The sequence below is a fragment of the Hyla sarda genome, chromosome 9 (genome assembly GCF_029499605.1).
Source record: "Hyla sarda isolate aHylSar1 chromosome 9, aHylSar1.hap1, whole genome shotgun sequence".
Taxonomy (NCBI): Eukaryota; Metazoa; Chordata; class Amphibia; order Anura; family Hylidae; genus Hyla; species Hyla sarda.
The window spans coordinates 158,863,088-158,881,644 of NC_079197.1; the positions used below are offsets into that span (position 1 = coordinate 158,863,088).

Below are 18,557 nucleotides of genomic sequence, written 5' to 3' on the forward strand. Positions count from 1 at the left end.
CTCAAACAAGTACTGACTGGACCTCATACTGCTACAAATTGAATTTCTTCAAAAAGATGTTGAAACCACCCAACACAAAGTACATGGCATTAAAGGTCAACTGAGTTCTACATTACCTGATGCGGACTATAAGGCATTCATTTCCATACAGACCTTTTTCCTTAAAAAATATGCGAAGAACAGGAGGACACCAAGCACACCAAATGGGCTAGAGATGCAGCCGACTACAGCAGCGGCAAAATTTATCGTTGGGGCACTCAACCTTCCTCACCTCGAAGGGCAAAGAAACAAAGAGATGTTAAACCGGATCGTCCCAAACAGAAGCAAGCTGCCAATTCCTCTAGCCACAAAATTCTCTTTTTTAGAGATAGACGTGCCTACTAGTGATGTCGCGAACATAAAATTTTGTTCACGCGACCTTCCGCAAATGTTCACGAGCCGGGCGAACCGCCATTGACTTCAATGGGCAGGCGATTTTAAAACCCAGAGGGACTCTTTCTGGCCACAATAGTGATTTAAAAGTTGTTTCAAGGGGACTAACACCTGGACTGTGGCGTGCCGGAGGGGGATCCAGGGCAAAACTCCCATGGAAAATTACATAGTTGATGCAGAGTCTGGTTTTAATCCATAACGGGCATAAATCACCTATTATTCCTAAATGGTTTGGAATAACATGCTTTAGCCCCTTTAGGCAGCATTGGTTTTATTTCACAGCCAAAAAAGGTATTTTTTATTTGAACAACTGTCACACCAAATGTGATTTGCACTAGTGTGCCAATGAGCAAAAAAGGTTGCCAGGGGAGTTCCCCTTTTAAGCAGAGGTCCCCAACCAGGGTGCCTCCAGCAGTTGCAAGACACACGGACTGAACTTACAGCCCTTTTAATATTGTAGTTAGTTGCTTGAAGGAACTTAAGTTTTACACCGGAGTACTCCTTTTAACCAGCAGTTCCCTCCCAACCAGTGTGCCTCCAGCTGTTGCAAGACACACGGACTGAACGTATAGCCCTTTTAATACTGTAGTTGGTTGCTTGAAGGAACTTAAGTTTTACACTGGAGTACCCCTTTAAACCAGCGGTCCCCTCCCAACCAGGGTGCCTCTTGCTGTTGCAAGACACACGGACTGAACTTATAGCCCTTTTAATACTGTAATTAGTTGCTTGAAGGAACTTAAGTTTTACACTGGAGTACCCCTTTTAACCAGCGGTTCCCTCCCAACCAGGGTGCCTCCAGCTGTTGCAAGACACACGGACTGATATTTGAGCCCTAAAAAGGGCTTTTTTGTGTGCTGTCCTTAAAGCAGATGTTACACTAGTGCTTTAGGAGTAAAGTGGACCCTGAATACACCACCTAGCAGCAACCTAGCTATCGCTTTCCCTATTACAGCAGGAGCAGCTTCTCTGTCCCTCCACTTTCTAAGCCTGCAGTATGCCGAATGAAGGTAAAATGGCGTCCGTGCAAGAGGTAGGAGGGTCTGGAAGGGAGGGACTGCTGCTGATTGGCTGTAATGTGTCTGCTGACTCACAGGGTCAAAGTTTACCGCAATGTTAAAATATAGGGGGCGAATCGAACTTCACATATGGTCGCCCCGGCGATGCGTACGCAAACATGCTAAGCTCGCCGGCGAACAATTCGCAACATCTCTAGGGCCTACCGTAAACCCCACCCCCCGGAGAGGGGGCATCCGTCAGAAGCGAACACATTCGCACCCATGGCCAGAAACAGCCGGAACACAAGACTACAACAACACAGAAAGCATTAATAACCACTCTCAAAAATATCTCTTCCACACTTCTTTCTGATGAACATGTATCATTATTGTCTAAAGGTCTTAATTTTTGTTTGTGTGCTGACACCACCTGGTTCCAGCTAGAGTTTGATCTAGAGCAGTTTGTAAGGAAGCTAAGACTAAAAAGTTGGTTTTCTGACAAACCTACCACCACACTTACTGACACCAACAGTTCTGACTCGGCGGGTTTCTCTCTAAAATCTGCCAACATCAGGACTCTGGGCGACTTTGTACCATCCACTTTCATGCCAATCATAGACACTTTTCACACCATGGTAAAAAAAAAATATTCACTGACTCAAAAACACCTCCAACCAACTGATCCATCCCAACATGACACATGCTCAAATGACAGCACTCAACGAACTGATCCATGACCACAACCTAGTCATCAAGCCTGCGGACAAGGGTGGCTCGGTTGTGGTCATGGATTGGTCACAGTATTTGAATGAAGGACTCAGACAATTACAAGATGGCATCACATACCAACAATTATCCACAGATCCCAAGTGGCAATACATCCGTGACATTAAAACAATAATCACAACAGCATTGAACAACAAACTCATTGAAACAGCACTCTCCAACTACTTTACCGTACAATTCCCTATCACACCAGTTCTGTACCTACTTCCTAAAATCCACAAGACTCTCCAAAATCCACCCGGCAGACCGATTGTCTCAGGTCGAGAATCACTTACAAGTCATATATCCATCTTTCTTGATAGGATTCTCCGACCATACGTCTACCAAGCAAAATCATACATTCAAGACACAAGCGACTTTCTCAACAAAATAAATGACTTACACATTCCCACTGATTCCATACTGGCCACATTCGATGTTACCAGCCTGTACACCTCCATCCCTCACGATGGTGGTGTTCAGGCTGTAGAGTCATTCATACACCAAGATTTCACCATCGATCAGACCAACTTCATTCTCACCCTTCTACATACTATTCTGACCAAAAATTATTTCACCTTTAATGACACTTTCTACGTGCAGTTGGTTGGCACAGCGATGAGCATGAATGTTGTGCCACTTACGCAAATCTGTATGTCACACGCCTTGAGGAAGAGACGGTCTATGTATCTCCCCACTTTGAACACGTTCTAAAGTGGTGGAGATACATAGACGACATCTTCCTCATATGGACAGGTACTGAAGTCCAACTCAAAGCATCCCATCTGTTCCTGAACTCCACCTCCTCAGGCTTACAATTCACACTCACATCATCCAAATCTCAAATTAATTTCCTAAACACCACCATCATTATCACAAACAATCATTTGGAGACCGACATTTACACAAAACCCACAGACTGCGATTCAATGTTAAGATTTGACAGCTACCACCCCGCAGCATGGTCCACTCTCTGCCTCTCAGCCAGATGGTCTGGGCAAAAAGGATCATCAGCTCGGAGGAGAAAGTCAACCATGCTCTTGACACCATGGTACATAATTTCCTCTGGAGAGGTTACCCCAAACAACTTGTCCAGGACCGCAAACACAAAGACATGTCCTTGACTAGAGACAACCTTTTAATACCCCAAAGAAACCAGGCCCAGAACCGACTTGCCTTTGTGTCCACATTTTCTGGCACGTCCCACAAAGTGTCAAACATTATCAGGAAACACTGGCACCTCCTTCGTGACTGATAATGTTCCAGAGTTTAACATTTGCCCGATCATTTCCTACAGACGTCCTGCCAACATCAAAGACAACATTTTCAAAGTAGACATAGCACTACCTAAAAGCGGCCAAAGTTATCTCACCAGCATCAACCAGGGCTCCTTTCCCTGTAGAACATGCGTGAACTGCTCTTACATTTCTAAAGGTAAACATTTTATCCACCCCATAACTGGCAGAGAATATGCTATCAAACACTATGACATGCACCATCCCATACATGATTTATGTCCTTCAATGCCCCTGCCATTTACTCTATGTTGGGGAAACCACCTTGGAAGCCAAGGTAAGGATAGCCCAACACAGATACACCATCAGGAAAGGTAAGCTTGACTTACTGGTCCCCAAACATTTTGCAGAACACAAACACACTGAGAACGACCTGAAATTCACCCTTCTCGACCATGTCCCCACTCTTAAACGTGGGGGTAATCGAGCCGCTAAACTTAAAAGGAAAGAACTCTGGTGGATTTATGAACTCAATTCCTTAAGACCAGCCGGTTTAAATGTTGAATTCACTGTGACCCATGATATTTGCAACAAGCGCTAAATCCGTGGTAGTGTATCCCAGTGTGACATCTCCTGAAGTGTAGGATTGGTATATTTAATTTCTTATTTATTTTTCTGTTACCACAACTTGTCACCATCATATTTATTTCTTTTAATTTTCTTTACTAACAGTCTCTTTTTTATCTTCCATTACAGAAGTGGGCCTGTGGTCTCTCACTCATTCTCATCGCTCCCTATGGCAGAAACGGCAATAGACTAGGGGCACCCATCCTTCCCATCCACAACATCAACACCCAGCTTGACATCACACTAATACTCCTGACCACTTGCAGCCTCCTCATAAATACTGGGACTACCAACTCTGCACCCTTGCCAGGTACTTCTCCAGTGACGGGCAGCACTGGGATGACCCGGGCAGGCTACCTCTGGTGGCCGACCAGGGACAATCCTACAAGGGTACACAGGTTAGTTCCGATACCCGGGATTCTCCACGTGACCCTGTGCTATGAAAAACCTACCAGGAGATTGCAGTGCCACCATCGAGAGTCTCTCCCTGAAACAAAATGGCGTCCTACCTCTCCAATACTCCAACGAGCATGCGCGGAGAACGAAGCCAGTGGGCTCCATGGATACTCTGCACGTGACTGTTCATGTGGTTTTGTTGTCATACGTCACTTCCGGCTACCTCACGGGATTGCCTCGTGTGTCGGGGGAAGGCGCGCAATGCCCTGTTGCGCAAACAGGAAGCCATCTGCCGGGTGAGTGATTGGATCCTCTGCCCACTTTTGTAAAAAGAGACTTTACAGTGCACACAACACTATGCAATAATGTTTCCAGTGCAATATTTATAATTACTATTGCCCACATTTCCATATATTGTGTTGTGCACTTGTATTCACTTTTTGATCACTTTGTAACATCACGGTTTAATATGTTCACATGTCAATTATGTCTGATTAATGAGCGGTCCTGCGCGACCATAAAAACCCTCCATGTACAACCATTTGTTGCTTGATAAAGACAGCGAGAGGCTGTTGAAACATCGCTCACAGTGGAGTGAAATAAAAGACATCACTTTGCACTAATTACGGGAGTGCCACTGCTTCTTTTTGGATATATCTACATTGGACCTCATACCAAGGTTTACAACAGGAGGCACCCCTACACCTAAACCCAAGGGACAACTGTGGGACCACAGGGGATCATCAGGTTGGCAACAATATCCTGCCACGTGACATCACCATCTACTCCCAGCTTGGCTTCACTACAACCTTTACCATGTGCTGCATCACACTCTCTCATAGAAATCAATGGCCGGCAATTTATATCATTGTAGGTGCAGTTCATAAAACCCGTCCATATCATGTGTATTGCCAAAATCAGTGGATTGCCACTCAAAATCAGCAGAAAATGTGTTAACCAAAAGGTGCAAATAAATCCTGCTTGTGCCTTTTCTAGACACAAAAAAACAGTCTAAAGACAATGATAAATGTCGGCCAATGGCCAACATTTATCATTGTCTTTAGACTGTTTTTTGTGTCTAGAAAAGGCACAAAAAAGGCGCAAGAATGGTTTATTTGCGCCTTTTTTGCGCCTTTTTGTTTACACATTTCTGCTGATTTTGAGTTGCAATCCACTGATTTTGGTAATACACATGATATGGAAGCGTTTTATGAACTGCGCCTTTTTGTGAAAAGGTGCAAAAAAGGCGCAAAGCCACTGAAAAGTCTCAAAAACTACACCAGCCCAGACTTAGCTTAGCTTTTTGGTGTATGTGAAGAGAGAAATCTCAGAAAATGTGACCTGCACAAAATTTATCAAATGCTCTGCGACCATTTAAAGGGTACCTCTCATCAAAGAAACTTTTGATATATTTTAGATTAATGAATGTTGAATAACTTTACAATAGCATGTTAATGGAAAATAGGCTTCTTTCTATTGTATTTTTCCCGATCAGTCCTGTCAGCAAGCATTTCTGACTCATGCTGGAGTCCTAAACACTTAGAGCTGCCAGCCTGCTTTGTTCACAGCCAAACAGGCTGTGAACAAAGCAGGCTGGCAGCTCTGAGTGTTCTCCTTTGTGAACAAAACAGACTGGCAGCTCGTAGTGTTTAGGACTCCAGCATGAGTCTGAAATGCTTGCTGCCAGGACTGGTAGGGAGACCCCTAGTGGTCATTTCTTCAAAGTGGAAAATTAAATAGAAAGAAGCATATTTTTTAATAACATGCAAGTGTGAAGTTATTCTGCATACATGAATCTATAATATATTAAAAGCTTTTTTGATGAGAGGTACCCTTTAATAAATTTGGTGCTCCGACACATCACCAGCACACACAAAAAAAAAGGTGTAGAAAAATGCTTCACTTACACCTACAATGATAAATGTCGACCAATGAGTCTAAATTGAGCCCCACACTCCAAAGCAACACTAGACTATGAGACATGGAAATTGCCGGCTCCAGTAGCCTCATTGTAAACTCGATAAGAACAAAGCTGAACAGAACACAACGTACAATGGCTTCATATATAACTATGTGATGTGTCGGGATCAGTCGTGTTTCTGTGGAAAAATGAGTCATCGCTCAGTATTTCCCTTTATAATCACAGTTCATAGAGATAATATTGGACAGAATTCGAAGGGGCTTTAAAGGGGCACTCCACTGGAAAACATGTGTTTTTTAAATCAACTGATGACAGAAAGTTAAACAGATTTGTAAATTACTTCTATAAAAAAAAAAAATCTTAATCCTGCCAGTACTTATCAGCTGCTGTTTGATTCACAGGAAGTTGTTTTCTTTTTTTTATTTCCTTTCTGTCTGACCACAAGTGCTCTCTGCTGACACCTCTGTCCATTATAGGAACTGTCCAGAGTAGGAGCAAATCCCCATAGAAAACCTATTCTGCTCTGGACAGTTCCTAAAATGGACAGAGGTGTAAGCAGAGAGCACTGTGGTCAGACAGAAAGGAAATTCAAAAAGAAAAGGACTTCCTGTGGAGAATACAATAGCTGATAAGTACTGGAAGGATTAAGATTTTTTAATAGAAGTAATTTACATATCTGTTTAACTTTCTTGCACCAGTTGATGTTAAAAAAAAAAAAATTCCAGCATAGTACCCCTTTAAGGATAACAAAAACTTGGCTGCATTCTTTCAGAAACAGTTTGGAACCAATGTGCGGTATTGCAGCTCAGCACCATTTATTTTACTACCCCACAGAACCCATGGGCAAGTGGCGTTGTTTCTGGAATAACTCAGTCATGGGTTCCCTATTCTTCTACACCTTCTTTTATGAGGGGTTCTGACCCCTAAAAAAATAGCAAAATGTATTTTAAACATAAAAATTAAATTTACCTTCCATTTAAAGCTAATCTGTCACCTAAACTGACCCCTATAATGTATCCCCATAATACTGAGCTATGTCCTAACATACCTTTATTATATACTGTGGGGGCCGAAAAGAAGCAAAAAAAATACATAAAAAAGATTGTAATTCTGTTACCATTGTCCTGGTGGCGGGACCAGCGAGGGCATTTGTCAGCTGTATCTGCTGCTAAGCATTACAGACACTGTTGGATAGCTTTTGGGGAAAAAATTCAAATTGTACCTTTCCTGGAGCTGATGGTGGTCACCAGACATATAAAATCGCCATTCTATTTCACAGCCAAGTGTCAAGAAGATGGAGCTTATCTGCTCAAGTGCCACAGCCTTACACGCCTCCTCACTCACCCTCACCTCTCAACCTCTTGTTGAATGACATACAGAGCCCCTAATGTTAATTCAGGAGGGGCTGAGGGCAAGTGTGAAGGCATGCCAGGCTTTGAAACTTGAGCAGATCAGCTCCATCTCCTTGACACTCGGCTGTGAAATATATATATATATATTTTTTGTTTGGTGACCATAATCAGCTTCTGGAAAGGTACAGTTTAGTGTTATACCCTAACAGCTATTTAACCATGTCTGCAGCTCTGTACAGCAAATACAGATTCCCTTAATGGGTTATTTAGCTTCAGAAAATGTATCCCCTTTCCTGGGACGGACTGACAACATTCAGGGCCCCCGGTCCAAATAAACCAAGGGCCCCCTGCCACGCCTGTGTTAAGTGTGCTGGCAGTGAGTGTTAAATTGACACAGTTTGTGACGCCAGGGAAGCACAACTCACCAGGCTCCAAGGTTGAAGTCCTCCTGGGCCAAGCACGGAGGTAATAAGCACTCCAGACTCAGAGTTACAGAAAACTGCCTTTACTGAGGATTAGGAAAGATGTTATAATCCTCAACAATTCAGATCAGAGCAGGGGGAATACAGAGAAACCCAAGGAATTGTTAAGCTTTGCTGGGACTTGTAGTAGATGTTCTTATTTGACACTTCACTTGACTGGTGAAGACATCCCACAATGACTTGAAATCACTACAGAGATATCCTGTTGAAATTCCTACTGCCAGGATTTGGACTTTAGACTTTTGAACCTAGAGTTGCCTGAGACTTTCTATCTCCTGCTATCCTGGACTTTCAGTCTGGTCCTGTGTGGCAGGACACTTGTAGATTCTGACACTGCTTCTCTCGCTGCTTTATCTTATGGCGACCTTCACTTTTCCCATAGCCCTAGATCTGACACCGGTCATGGTGGAAGAGTTGGGGTGCTTCTAGCCCCACAATGCACTTTTCAAGTCATCCCCCCATTACCCTCACTCACATTTCCCTCTTTTGAGGTCCATACCCTCAGGCTCTTCCGCCCATTGTCTCTCAGAGTGGCGGTCATCTATCGTCCTCCTGGTTCTCCCCAAATGTTCCTGGATCATTTTGCCACCTGGCTCCCTCACTTTCTTTCCTCAGAAACACCTACACTCATCATGGGTGATTTTAATATCCCCATTGATACCCCAATCTCCTCTTCTGCCTCTCGGCTTCTGCCTCTAACCTCCTCCTTTGCCCTTTCACAGCTTACTGACTCTCCCACACACAAGGATGGGAATACACTGGATCTTCTCTAGACTTTGCTCTGTCTCTAAATTCACTAATTCTCCTTTTGAGCTCTCTGACCACAGCCTTCTCTCTTTCTCTATCAGTAACTCCTATCCTCTCCCAGACACTCCAACCTTGTACACTTACAGAAACCTGCGTGCCATAAACACCAGTCAATTTATAGACATTCTACAATCTTCACTATCACCAATCTCTTCTCTCTCCTGCCCTAATCTAACAGCCAAACATTACCATGACACCCTAAAGTCTACCCTGGATCAAATGGCACCCTCTAAAACACGAACCTCCTGACACAGACGGCAGCAACCCTGGCACACGCTAACAACCCGCTTTCTCAATCGATGCTCTAGGTGTGCTGAACGTCTGTGGAGGAAAACTAAGACTTCTTCAGACTATCTGCACTATAAATTCATGCTTAAATCCTATTACTCCGCTCTTCACCTCGCCAAACAAACATATTTTACCTCCCTCATCTCCTCTCTGTCTAACAACCAACAAAACATCTTTTGACATGTTCAACTCTCTCCTTCAGCCTAAAGTACAGACCCCAATCACTGATCTCTATGCTGAAGACCTGGCCAAATACTTCAAAACTAAAATCGATGACATTCGTGATGAAATCCTCTCCCAGTCCCCTAAAATTTCTGATTCAATTCCCAGCCACGTCTCCTCTTCATCACTCTCAGTTTTTGAGCCTGTAACGGAGGATGAGGTTTCCAGGCTCCTCTCCTCCATCCGCCCCACTACCTGCTCTAGTGACCCCATGCCTTCACACCTCATCCAGTCTCTCTCTCCTGCTATCAGCTGTCACCTAATTAAAATCTTTAACCTCTCCCTCTCTTCTGGGGTCTTTCCCTCCTCCTTCAAACACTCTATCATAACCCCACTATTGAAAAAACCATCCCTGGACCCGTCCTGTGCAGCCAACTATCGACCCGTCTCAAATCTCCCCTTTATCTCCAAACTCCTAGAACGCTTGGTCTACTCCCGTCTTATCCGCTATCTCCTTGACCCCTTACAGTCTGGTTTCCGCTCCCTTCACTCCACAGAAACGGCCCTAACCAAAGTCACTAACGATCTTCTGAAGGCCAAATCAAATGGCAATTTCTCTTTACTGATTCTCTTGGACCTGTCTGCGGCTTTTGACACTGTGGATCATCAACTCCTCCTCAGTAGTCTCCGCTCCATCGGTCTCAAGGACTCTTCTCTCGCCTGGTTTTTCCTCCTATCTCTCTGGCCGCTCCCTCAGCGTCTCGTTTTCTGGCTCTACTTCTTCTCCTCTTCCTCTTGCTGTCGGGGTTCCCCAGGGATCGGTCCTGGGTCCTCTACTCTTTTCACTCTACACATTGTCACGATTCGGCTGACTGGAGGTGGATCCTCTGTGCCAGAGAGGGATTGGCGTGGACCGTGTCGGTGGACCGGTTCTAAGTTGCTACTGGTATTCACCAGAGCCCGCCGCAAAGCGGGATGGTCTTGCAGCGGCGGTAGCAACCAGGTCGTATCCACCGGCAACGGCTCAATCTCTCTGACTGCTGAGATAAGCGCGGTACAAGGGAGTAGACAAGAGGAACGGGTCTGGTAAGCGAGTCTGGATGCGCATTGCGAGCGGGCGCATCCCGCATCGCGAATCGCATCCCGGCTGGGAACATTATCGCAGCGCACCCGGTCGGCAGGTCTGACCGGGGCGCTGCGAATAGGAGAACGCTGTGAGCGCTCCGGGGAGGAGCGGGGACCCGGAGCGCTCGGCGTAACAGTACCCCCCCTTGGGTCTCCCCCTCTTTTTGGAACCTGAGAATTTGAGGATAAGATTCTTGTCCAGGATGTTGTCCTCAGGTTCCCATGACCTCTCCTCTGGGCCGCAATTCTCCCAATCAACCCCAAAAAATTTTTTACCTCTGACCGTCTTGGATGCCAGAATTTCTTTCACCGAAAAAACATCAGAGGACCCGGAAACTGGAGTGGGAGAAACAACTTTGGGAGAGAAGCGGTTAAGGATGAGTGGTTTAAGGAGAGAGACATGGAAAGCATTGGGAATATGGAGAGAAGGAGGAAGAGGAGTTTGTAAGAGACATGGTTGATTTGGCACTTGATTTTGAAAGGACCAAGATAACGTGGTCCCAGTTTATAACTAGTGTTGCTCACGAATATTCGCAATTCGAATATTATTCGCGAATATCGCATATTCGCGAATTTCGCGAATTTCGCGAATATAGCGCTATATATTCGTAATTACGAATATTCGTTTTTTTTTTGTTTTTTTTTCACAGTACACATCACAGTGATCATCGCTCTCTGCTTCCAGCTTGTGTGGTGTAAAGAAGGCTCTAATACTACTGTGTGAGACTGGCGTGCGAACATTCGCATATGCGAAAATTCGCTTATGCTAATTTTCGCATATGCGAATTTTCGCGTATGTTAATTTTTTTATATGCTAATATGCGCATATGTTAATTTTCGCATACGCGGATTTTCGCATATGCGAAAATAAAACGGGAATATAACGAATATGCGAATATTCGCGAATGTATGACGAATATTCGTCCATATATTCGCGAATATTCGCGAATTCGAATATGGCCTATGCCGCTCAACACTATTTATAACTGGGGACACGAAAGCGGACATACTTGGCGGAGAGCCATACTTTGTCTCCGGGAGAAAAAATGGGGGGAATTCTTCTTTTCCTATCGGCATGTTTTTTCATCCGGGATGAGGCCTGTAAGAGAGAATTTTGAGTCTCTTTCCATATAGTGGAGAAGTCCCGAGTTACCTCATCAACAGCGGGCAAACCAGAGGGCATGGAAGTGGGAAGGGGGGGAAGAGGGTGACGGCCGTACACCACGAAGAATGGGGATTTAGCGGAAGATTCAGAGACTCTGAAATTGTACGAGAATTCGGCCCATGGTAGAAGATCTGCCCAGTCATCCTGGTGGGAGGAAACAAAATGTCGCAAATAGTCACCCAGAACCTGATTAATTCTTTATACTTGCCCATTGGATTGGGGATGATAAGAAGACGAGAAGTTTAATTTGATTTTGAGTTGATTACAGAGGGCCCTCCAGAATTTAGACACAAATTGAACGCCTCTATCCGAGACGATATGCGTAGGTAGCCCGTGAAGGCGAAAAATGTGTATAAAAAATTGCTTCGCCAACTGAGGCGCAGAAGGAAGACCTGGAAGAGGGATAAAATGTGCCATCTTGGAGAATCGATCAACGACCACCCAAATAACTGTGTTTCCATGGGATAAAGGTAAGTCAGTAATAAAGTCCATACCAATCTGAGACCATAGTCATTCAGGAACAGGCAGAGGATGGAGGAGACCAGCAGGCTTCTGGCGAGGGGTCTTGTCCAGGGCACAGACTGTACAAGCCCGCACGAAATCAACAACATCAGCTTCCAGGGTAGGCCACCAATAAAATCGAGAGATGAGCTGGATGGATTTTTTGATGCTAGCATGGCCTGCGAGGTGTGAGGAGTGTCCCCACCTGAGAATCCTGAGGCGCTAGCGTGGAGAGACGAAGGTCTTCCCTGGAAGAGTTTGTCTGATGGAAGCTGGAGAAGTGGAGATCAGACAGTCTGGAGGAATAATGTGTTGCGGGGAAGCTTCCACTTCAGAGGCATCCGATGAACGAGAGAGGGCATCGGCCCTAATGTTCTTGTCAGCAGGGCGAAATTGAATTTCAAAGTTAAAACGGGCAAAGAACAAAGACCACCTAGCCTGGCGAGGGTTCAGCCGTTGGGCAGACTGAAGATAAGAGAGATTCTTGTGATCAGTGTATATAATAACTGGATATTTGGATCCCTCCAGCAGGTGCCTCCATTCCTCAAGCGACAATTTTATGGCCAGTAGTTCTCGATCACCAATGGAGTAGTTTTTCTCCGCCGGAGAGAAGGTCCTAGAAAAGAAACCACAAGTAACAGCATGTCCGGAAGAATTTTTTTGTAGGAGTACTGCTCCAGCTCCCACCGAGGAGGCGTCTACCTCCAGCGAGAAGGGCTTAGATGGATCAGGTCTGGAGAGTATGGGAGCAGAAGAAAAGGCAGTCTTGAGATGATTGAATGCGTCTTCCGCTTGAGGAGGCCAGGACTTAGGGTTGGCATTTTTCTTGGTTAGGGCCACGATAGGAGCCACAATAGTGGAAAAGTGCGGAATAAATTGTCTGTAATAATTGGCAAACCCCAAAAAACGTTGGATAGCACGGAGTCCGGAGGGGCGTGGCCAATCCAATACGGCAGATAGCTTATCTGGGTCAATTTGTAGTCCCTGGCCAGAGACTAAGTATCCTAGGAAGGGAAGAGATTGACATTCAAAGAGACATTTTTCCATTTTGGCATATCATTGATTGTCCCGAAGTCTCTGAAGAACCATGCGGACATGCTGGCGGTGTTCTTCTAGGTTAGCAGAAAAAATCAAAATATCGTCTAGGTAAACCACAACACAGGTATATAGAAGATCACGAAAAATTTCATTTACAAAGTCTTGGAAGACGGCAGGGGCGTTGCAAAGCCCAAAGGGCATAACCAGATATTCAAAGTGTCCATCTCTGGTGTTAAATGCAGTCTTCCACTCGTCCCCCTCCCTGATGCGGATGAGATTATATGCACCTCTTAAGTCCAGCTTGGTAAAGATGTGGGCGCCTCGTAGGTGATTAAAGAGTTCCGAGATAAGAGGTAGGGGATAGCGTTTTTTTACAGTGATTTTATTAAGTCCGCGGTAATCAATGCAAGGGCGTAAGGAGATGTCTTTTTTGGAAACAAAAAAAAATCCAGCTCCGGCAGGGGAGGAAGACTTGCGGATAAACCCCTTTTTTAAATTCTCTTGGATGTACTCCGACATGGCTTGTGTTTCCGGAGCAGACAGAGGATAGATTCTTCCCCGGGGTGGAGTAGTACCAGGGAGGAGATCAATAGGACAGTCATAAAACCTGTGAGGAGACAAAGTCTCTGCTTGTTTTTTGCAAAAAACATCAGCATAATCCAGATAGGCCTTGGGGAGACCAGATAACGGAGGAACCACAGGGTCTTGACTGACAGTACAAGGAGCAGGCTTAAGACAGTCCTTGTGGCAAGAAGTACCCCAGTTCTTGATTTCCCCGGTGGTCCAATCGAGGGTTGGGGAATGGCGTTGAAGCCACGGTAGTCCAAGAAGAATTTCCGAAGTGCAGTTAGAGAGGACCAGAAATAAAAATTTTTTGTGATGGGGTCCGATGCACATTAAGAGGGGTTCTGTGCGGTAAAGCACAGTACAGTCCAGTCTTTCATTATTAACAGAGGCGATGTAGATGGGTCTGGCGAGACTGGTCACCGGGATGTTGAACCTGTTGATGAAAGAGGCCAAAATAAAATTTCCTGCAGATCCGGAATCCAAGAAGGCCATAGCTGAGAAGGAGAAGGTAGAAGAAGATATCCGCACAGGCACAGTAAGGCGTGGAGAAGCAGAGTTGACATCAAGAACTGTCTCACCTTTGTGCGGAGTCAGCGTACGTCTTTCCTGGCGAGGAGGTCGGATAGGACAATCCTTCAAGAAATGTTTGGTACGGGCACAGTACAGGCAAAGGTTCTCCATGCGGCGTCTTGTCCTCTCTTGAGATGTCAAGCGAATCCGGTCAACTTGCATAGCCTCCACGGCGGAAGGCACAGGAACGGATTGCAGAGGACCAGAGGAGAGAGGAGCCGGGGAGAGAAACCGCCTTGTGCGAACAAAGTCCATATCCTGGCGGAGCTCCTGACGCCTTTCGGAAAAACGCATGTCAATGCGGGTGGCAAGATGAATAAGTTCATGCAGGCTAGCAGGGATTTCTCGTGCGGCCAGCACATCTTTAATGTTACTGGATAGGCCTTTTTTAAAGGTCGCGCAGAGGGCCTTGTTATTCCAGGACAATTCGGAGGCGAGAGTACGGAATTGGATGGCGTACTCGCCAACAGAAGAATTACCCTGGACCAGGTTCAGCAGGGCAGTCTCGGCAGAAGAGGCTCGGGCAGGTTCCTCGAAGACACTTCGAATCTCCGTGAAAAAAGAGTGTACAGAGGCAGTGACAGGATCATTGCGGTCCCAGAGCGGTGTGGCCCATGACAGGGCTTTCCCAGACAGAAGGCTGACTACGAAAGTCACCTTTGACCTTTCAGTTGGAAACTGGTCCGACATCATCTCCAAATGCAGGGAACATTGTGAAAGAAAACCACGGCAAAATTTAGAGTCCCCATCAAATTTGTCCGGCAAAGATAAACGGAGGCTGGATGCGGCCACTCGCTGCGGAGGAGGTGCAGGAGCTGGCGGAGGAGATGATTGTTGAAGCTGTGGTAGTAGCTGCTGTAGCATCACGGTCAGTTGAGACAGCTGGTGGCCTTGTTGCGCTATCTGTTGCAACTGCTGGGTGACCACCGTGGTGAGGTCAGCGACAACTGGCAGCGGGACCTCAGCGGGATCCATGGCCGGATCTACTGTCACGATTCGGCTGGCTGGAGGTGGATCCTCAGTGCCAGAGAGGGATTGTGCCAGAGCCCGCCGCAAAGCGGGATGGTCTTGCAGCGGCGGTAGCAACCAGGTCGTATCCACCGGCAACGGCTCAACCTCTCTGACTGCTGAGATAAGCGCGGTACAAGGGAGTAGACAAGAGCAAGGTCGGACGTAGCAGAAGGTCAGGGCAGGCAGCAAGGATCGTAGTCAGGGGCAACGGCAGGAGGTCTGGAACACAGGCTAGGAACACACAAGGAAACACTTTCACTGGCACAATGGCAACAAGGGGAGGAGCGGGGACCCGGAGCGCTCGGTGTAACACACATCCCCCATTGGAAAAACAATCAGTAGATTTGGTTTCCAGTACCACCTCTATGCTGATGACACCCAACTCTATACCTCCTCCGCCAACATCACCCCTGCACTCCTACAGAATACCAATGACTGTCTCTCTGCCGTCTCAGACATCATGTCCTCTTTATATCTGAAACTAAATCTTTCTAAAACAGAACTTCTTGTCCTTTCTCCATCAACTGATACTGTACCTAACCCTGGAATAAAACAAGACTTCAGGGAGAAACCAGGATTTTCGGCACTGACCAAAGAGAAGGTATCGGAGCCCAGGTAAAGGAAGGAGGTTTATTAGCAACGCGTTTCACCGCGCTTGCGCGGCTTCATCAGGCAGGAGCCTGATGAAGCCACGCAAGCGCGGTGAAACGCGTTGCTAATAAACCTCCTTCCTTTACCTGGGCTCCGATACCTTCTCTTTGGTCAGCGCCGAAAATCCTGGTTTCTCCCTGAAGTCTTGTTTTATTCCACACATCCTCCAGGAAGGCTGCAGACTACAGGATTGTGATCCTTTAAAATCACATGTATTCAGCATAGTTGTGCATGTCCTCACACAACTTAGCAGGGTGAGCACGGATATTGCATTAATTCTCCTCTCTACCCCCGTGCTGACTTTATTACACAGGGAGTGCCTTTCCTCTTTTCTCTTTTTTGTACCTAACCCTGACATTTCCATCTCGATATGTGGTACTACCATAACTCCCGGGCAGCAGGCTCGCTGTCTTGGAGTTATACTTGACTCTGATCTGTCTTTCACTCCCCATATTCAGTCTCTTTCACGTTCTTGTCACTTGCATCTCAAAAACATTTCCAGAATCCGCCCGTTTCTCACTACTGAAACTGCTAAAACTCTCATTATTGCTTTGATTCACTCCCGCCTCGACTACTGTAACTCTTTACTAATAGGCCTTCCTTTCTCCAAACTCTCTCCTCTCCAGTCCATCCTTAATGCCGCAGCCAGACTCATCTTCCTCTCCAGCCGCTACACCGACGCCTCCTCCCTGTACCAGTCACTACACTGGTTGCCAATTCAGTCCAGAATACAGTACAAAATCCTCAGTCTCACACACAAAGCTCTCCACAATGCTGCACCTCCCTACATCTCCTCTCTCATCTCCGTCTACCATCCTACACGTTCTCTCCGATCTGCTAATGATCTCACACTAACATCTTCTATAATCCGAACTTCTCTGGAATGCTATCCCTCAATCCCTCAGACTCAACAACAACATCCATAGTTTCAAACGTGGCCTAAAAACACATCTCTTCAGACAGGCCTATAACATTCTCTAATTGGCCTCAATATATCCTCAACATATCCCCACACCTTTTGTTTGAATAGTTATTGTGTAATATTATGTCTGATACTTGTGTCTTTATTTGTACCTCATAATTGTAAGCGCTGCGGAATCTGTAGGTGCTATATAAATAAATAAAATAAAATAGATGCGTGGCTGATGACTTCTCCTTAGGGCTCCTTACTCCTCTCTACACTGCTACCTCAGCTCTCCTCTATTCCTAAACTCTAAACTAAACTCCTCCCCCTACATTACTTAAGGCACTGACCAGGGGGCTTCCGATTGGGCATAAGGATCACATGGTTTCCTCTGCATTATAACCCCTAAAAGGCACATAAACATTTAATAAAGGCAACATGAGACATACATTAAAAATCATGGCACATTAAATCAGAACACAATACAATAAAGCACTTGAAGCAGTGGGACCCAGAACAGGCTGTTAGGGCAGCACCTGAGACAGAATTTACCTGACAGGGCATATCCTGCACTGGGACACCACATGGATAATCCCTTTAACTCTTTAATATAGACCTCCTCACCTGGAATAACTACAATCATTAGACCCCTGATCTTTCGAAAGGTGGGATCTTAAAGATGTGACCCTGTCGATCAAAAATGTTGGAAAAATATTGGTTTATTGTGTATTTTACCTTCAATAGAGGATAAGGGGTTAAGCAGGCTCATCTAGTGGTGCTTGTTTTGAATGGAAAAAAAACCTCATATGAAAGTCAAATATGGTTTGCATAATTTTTCTTAAAAAAGGTTTGGGTTTCTATTTGCATTAGGTTGTCCCCATAGGAGAGCTTTAGGCACTTGACACTTGGAGGAACAACCTCCTGTTAACCCCTTCCCGCTATAGGACTTATGCATATGTCCAATCATCCGACATGTTCGCGCATTTGGAATTATGCATACATCCTAGCGATCTCCGGCACTCTTTGGGCAGTGCAGGAGATCGGTGACGGGACCCGGCTGTGTGATCACAGCTGGAGTTCCGCCGCAGCTGCCAGAGAAGTGATCGCGCTGGTCCCGGCAGCATTAAGCTCCTAGATGCCGTGATCAATCCTGATCACGGCATCTATGGTGTTGACAGGGGGAACGCTCTCCCCCTGTTCTCCAACGGCGGCGCCGCGATACAATCGCGAGTCGCCGTTAGTTGCTATGGCAGCAGGAGGTCAGATCATGACCTCCTCTCTGCCTGCTACGGAAGCCTGTGAGATCCAGCCAGAGGCTGGATCGCACAGGCTGTAGTGTCTGCAGCTCATCAGCTTATACTGTGCTGCAGTACAAATGTATTACAGCATAGTTTAACCTGTAAAAAGTGTAAAAATAAAATAAAAAGTTCTTCAAAAAAAAGTATGAAGTGTAAAAAAAAAAAAAATGCCCCTTTCCCAATAAAAGCACTGTATTATCTCCAAAAAAAGATAAAAAACACAAATCATATACATAATAGGTATTGACACGTCCGTAATGACGTG

General features: G+C 45.7%; 1 protein-coding gene across 2 annotated transcripts; it reads left to right on the top strand.

The window, feature by feature from the left end:
- The first annotated feature begins 983 nt into the window (after nucleotides 1–983).
- Nucleotides 984–5,020, top strand: LOC130291238 (uncharacterized). 2 transcript variants are annotated; one of them, XM_056539800.1, is made up of 2 exons: nucleotides 984–1,462; nucleotides 4,184–5,020. In XM_056539800.1, the coding sequence occupies exons 1-2, from the start codon at nucleotides 1,427–1,429 to the stop codon at nucleotides 4,748–4,750; spliced, it is 603 nt and encodes a 200-aa protein (XP_056395775.1). In that variant the 5' UTR covers nucleotides 984–1,426; the 3' UTR covers nucleotides 4,751–5,020. The 2 variants fall into 2 exon arrangements, with proteins under 2 accessions (XP_056395775.1, XP_056395776.1); XM_056539801.1 differs by having other exon boundaries at nucleotides 984–1,439.
- The last annotated feature ends 13,537 nt before the right edge of the window (nucleotides 5,021–18,557 follow it).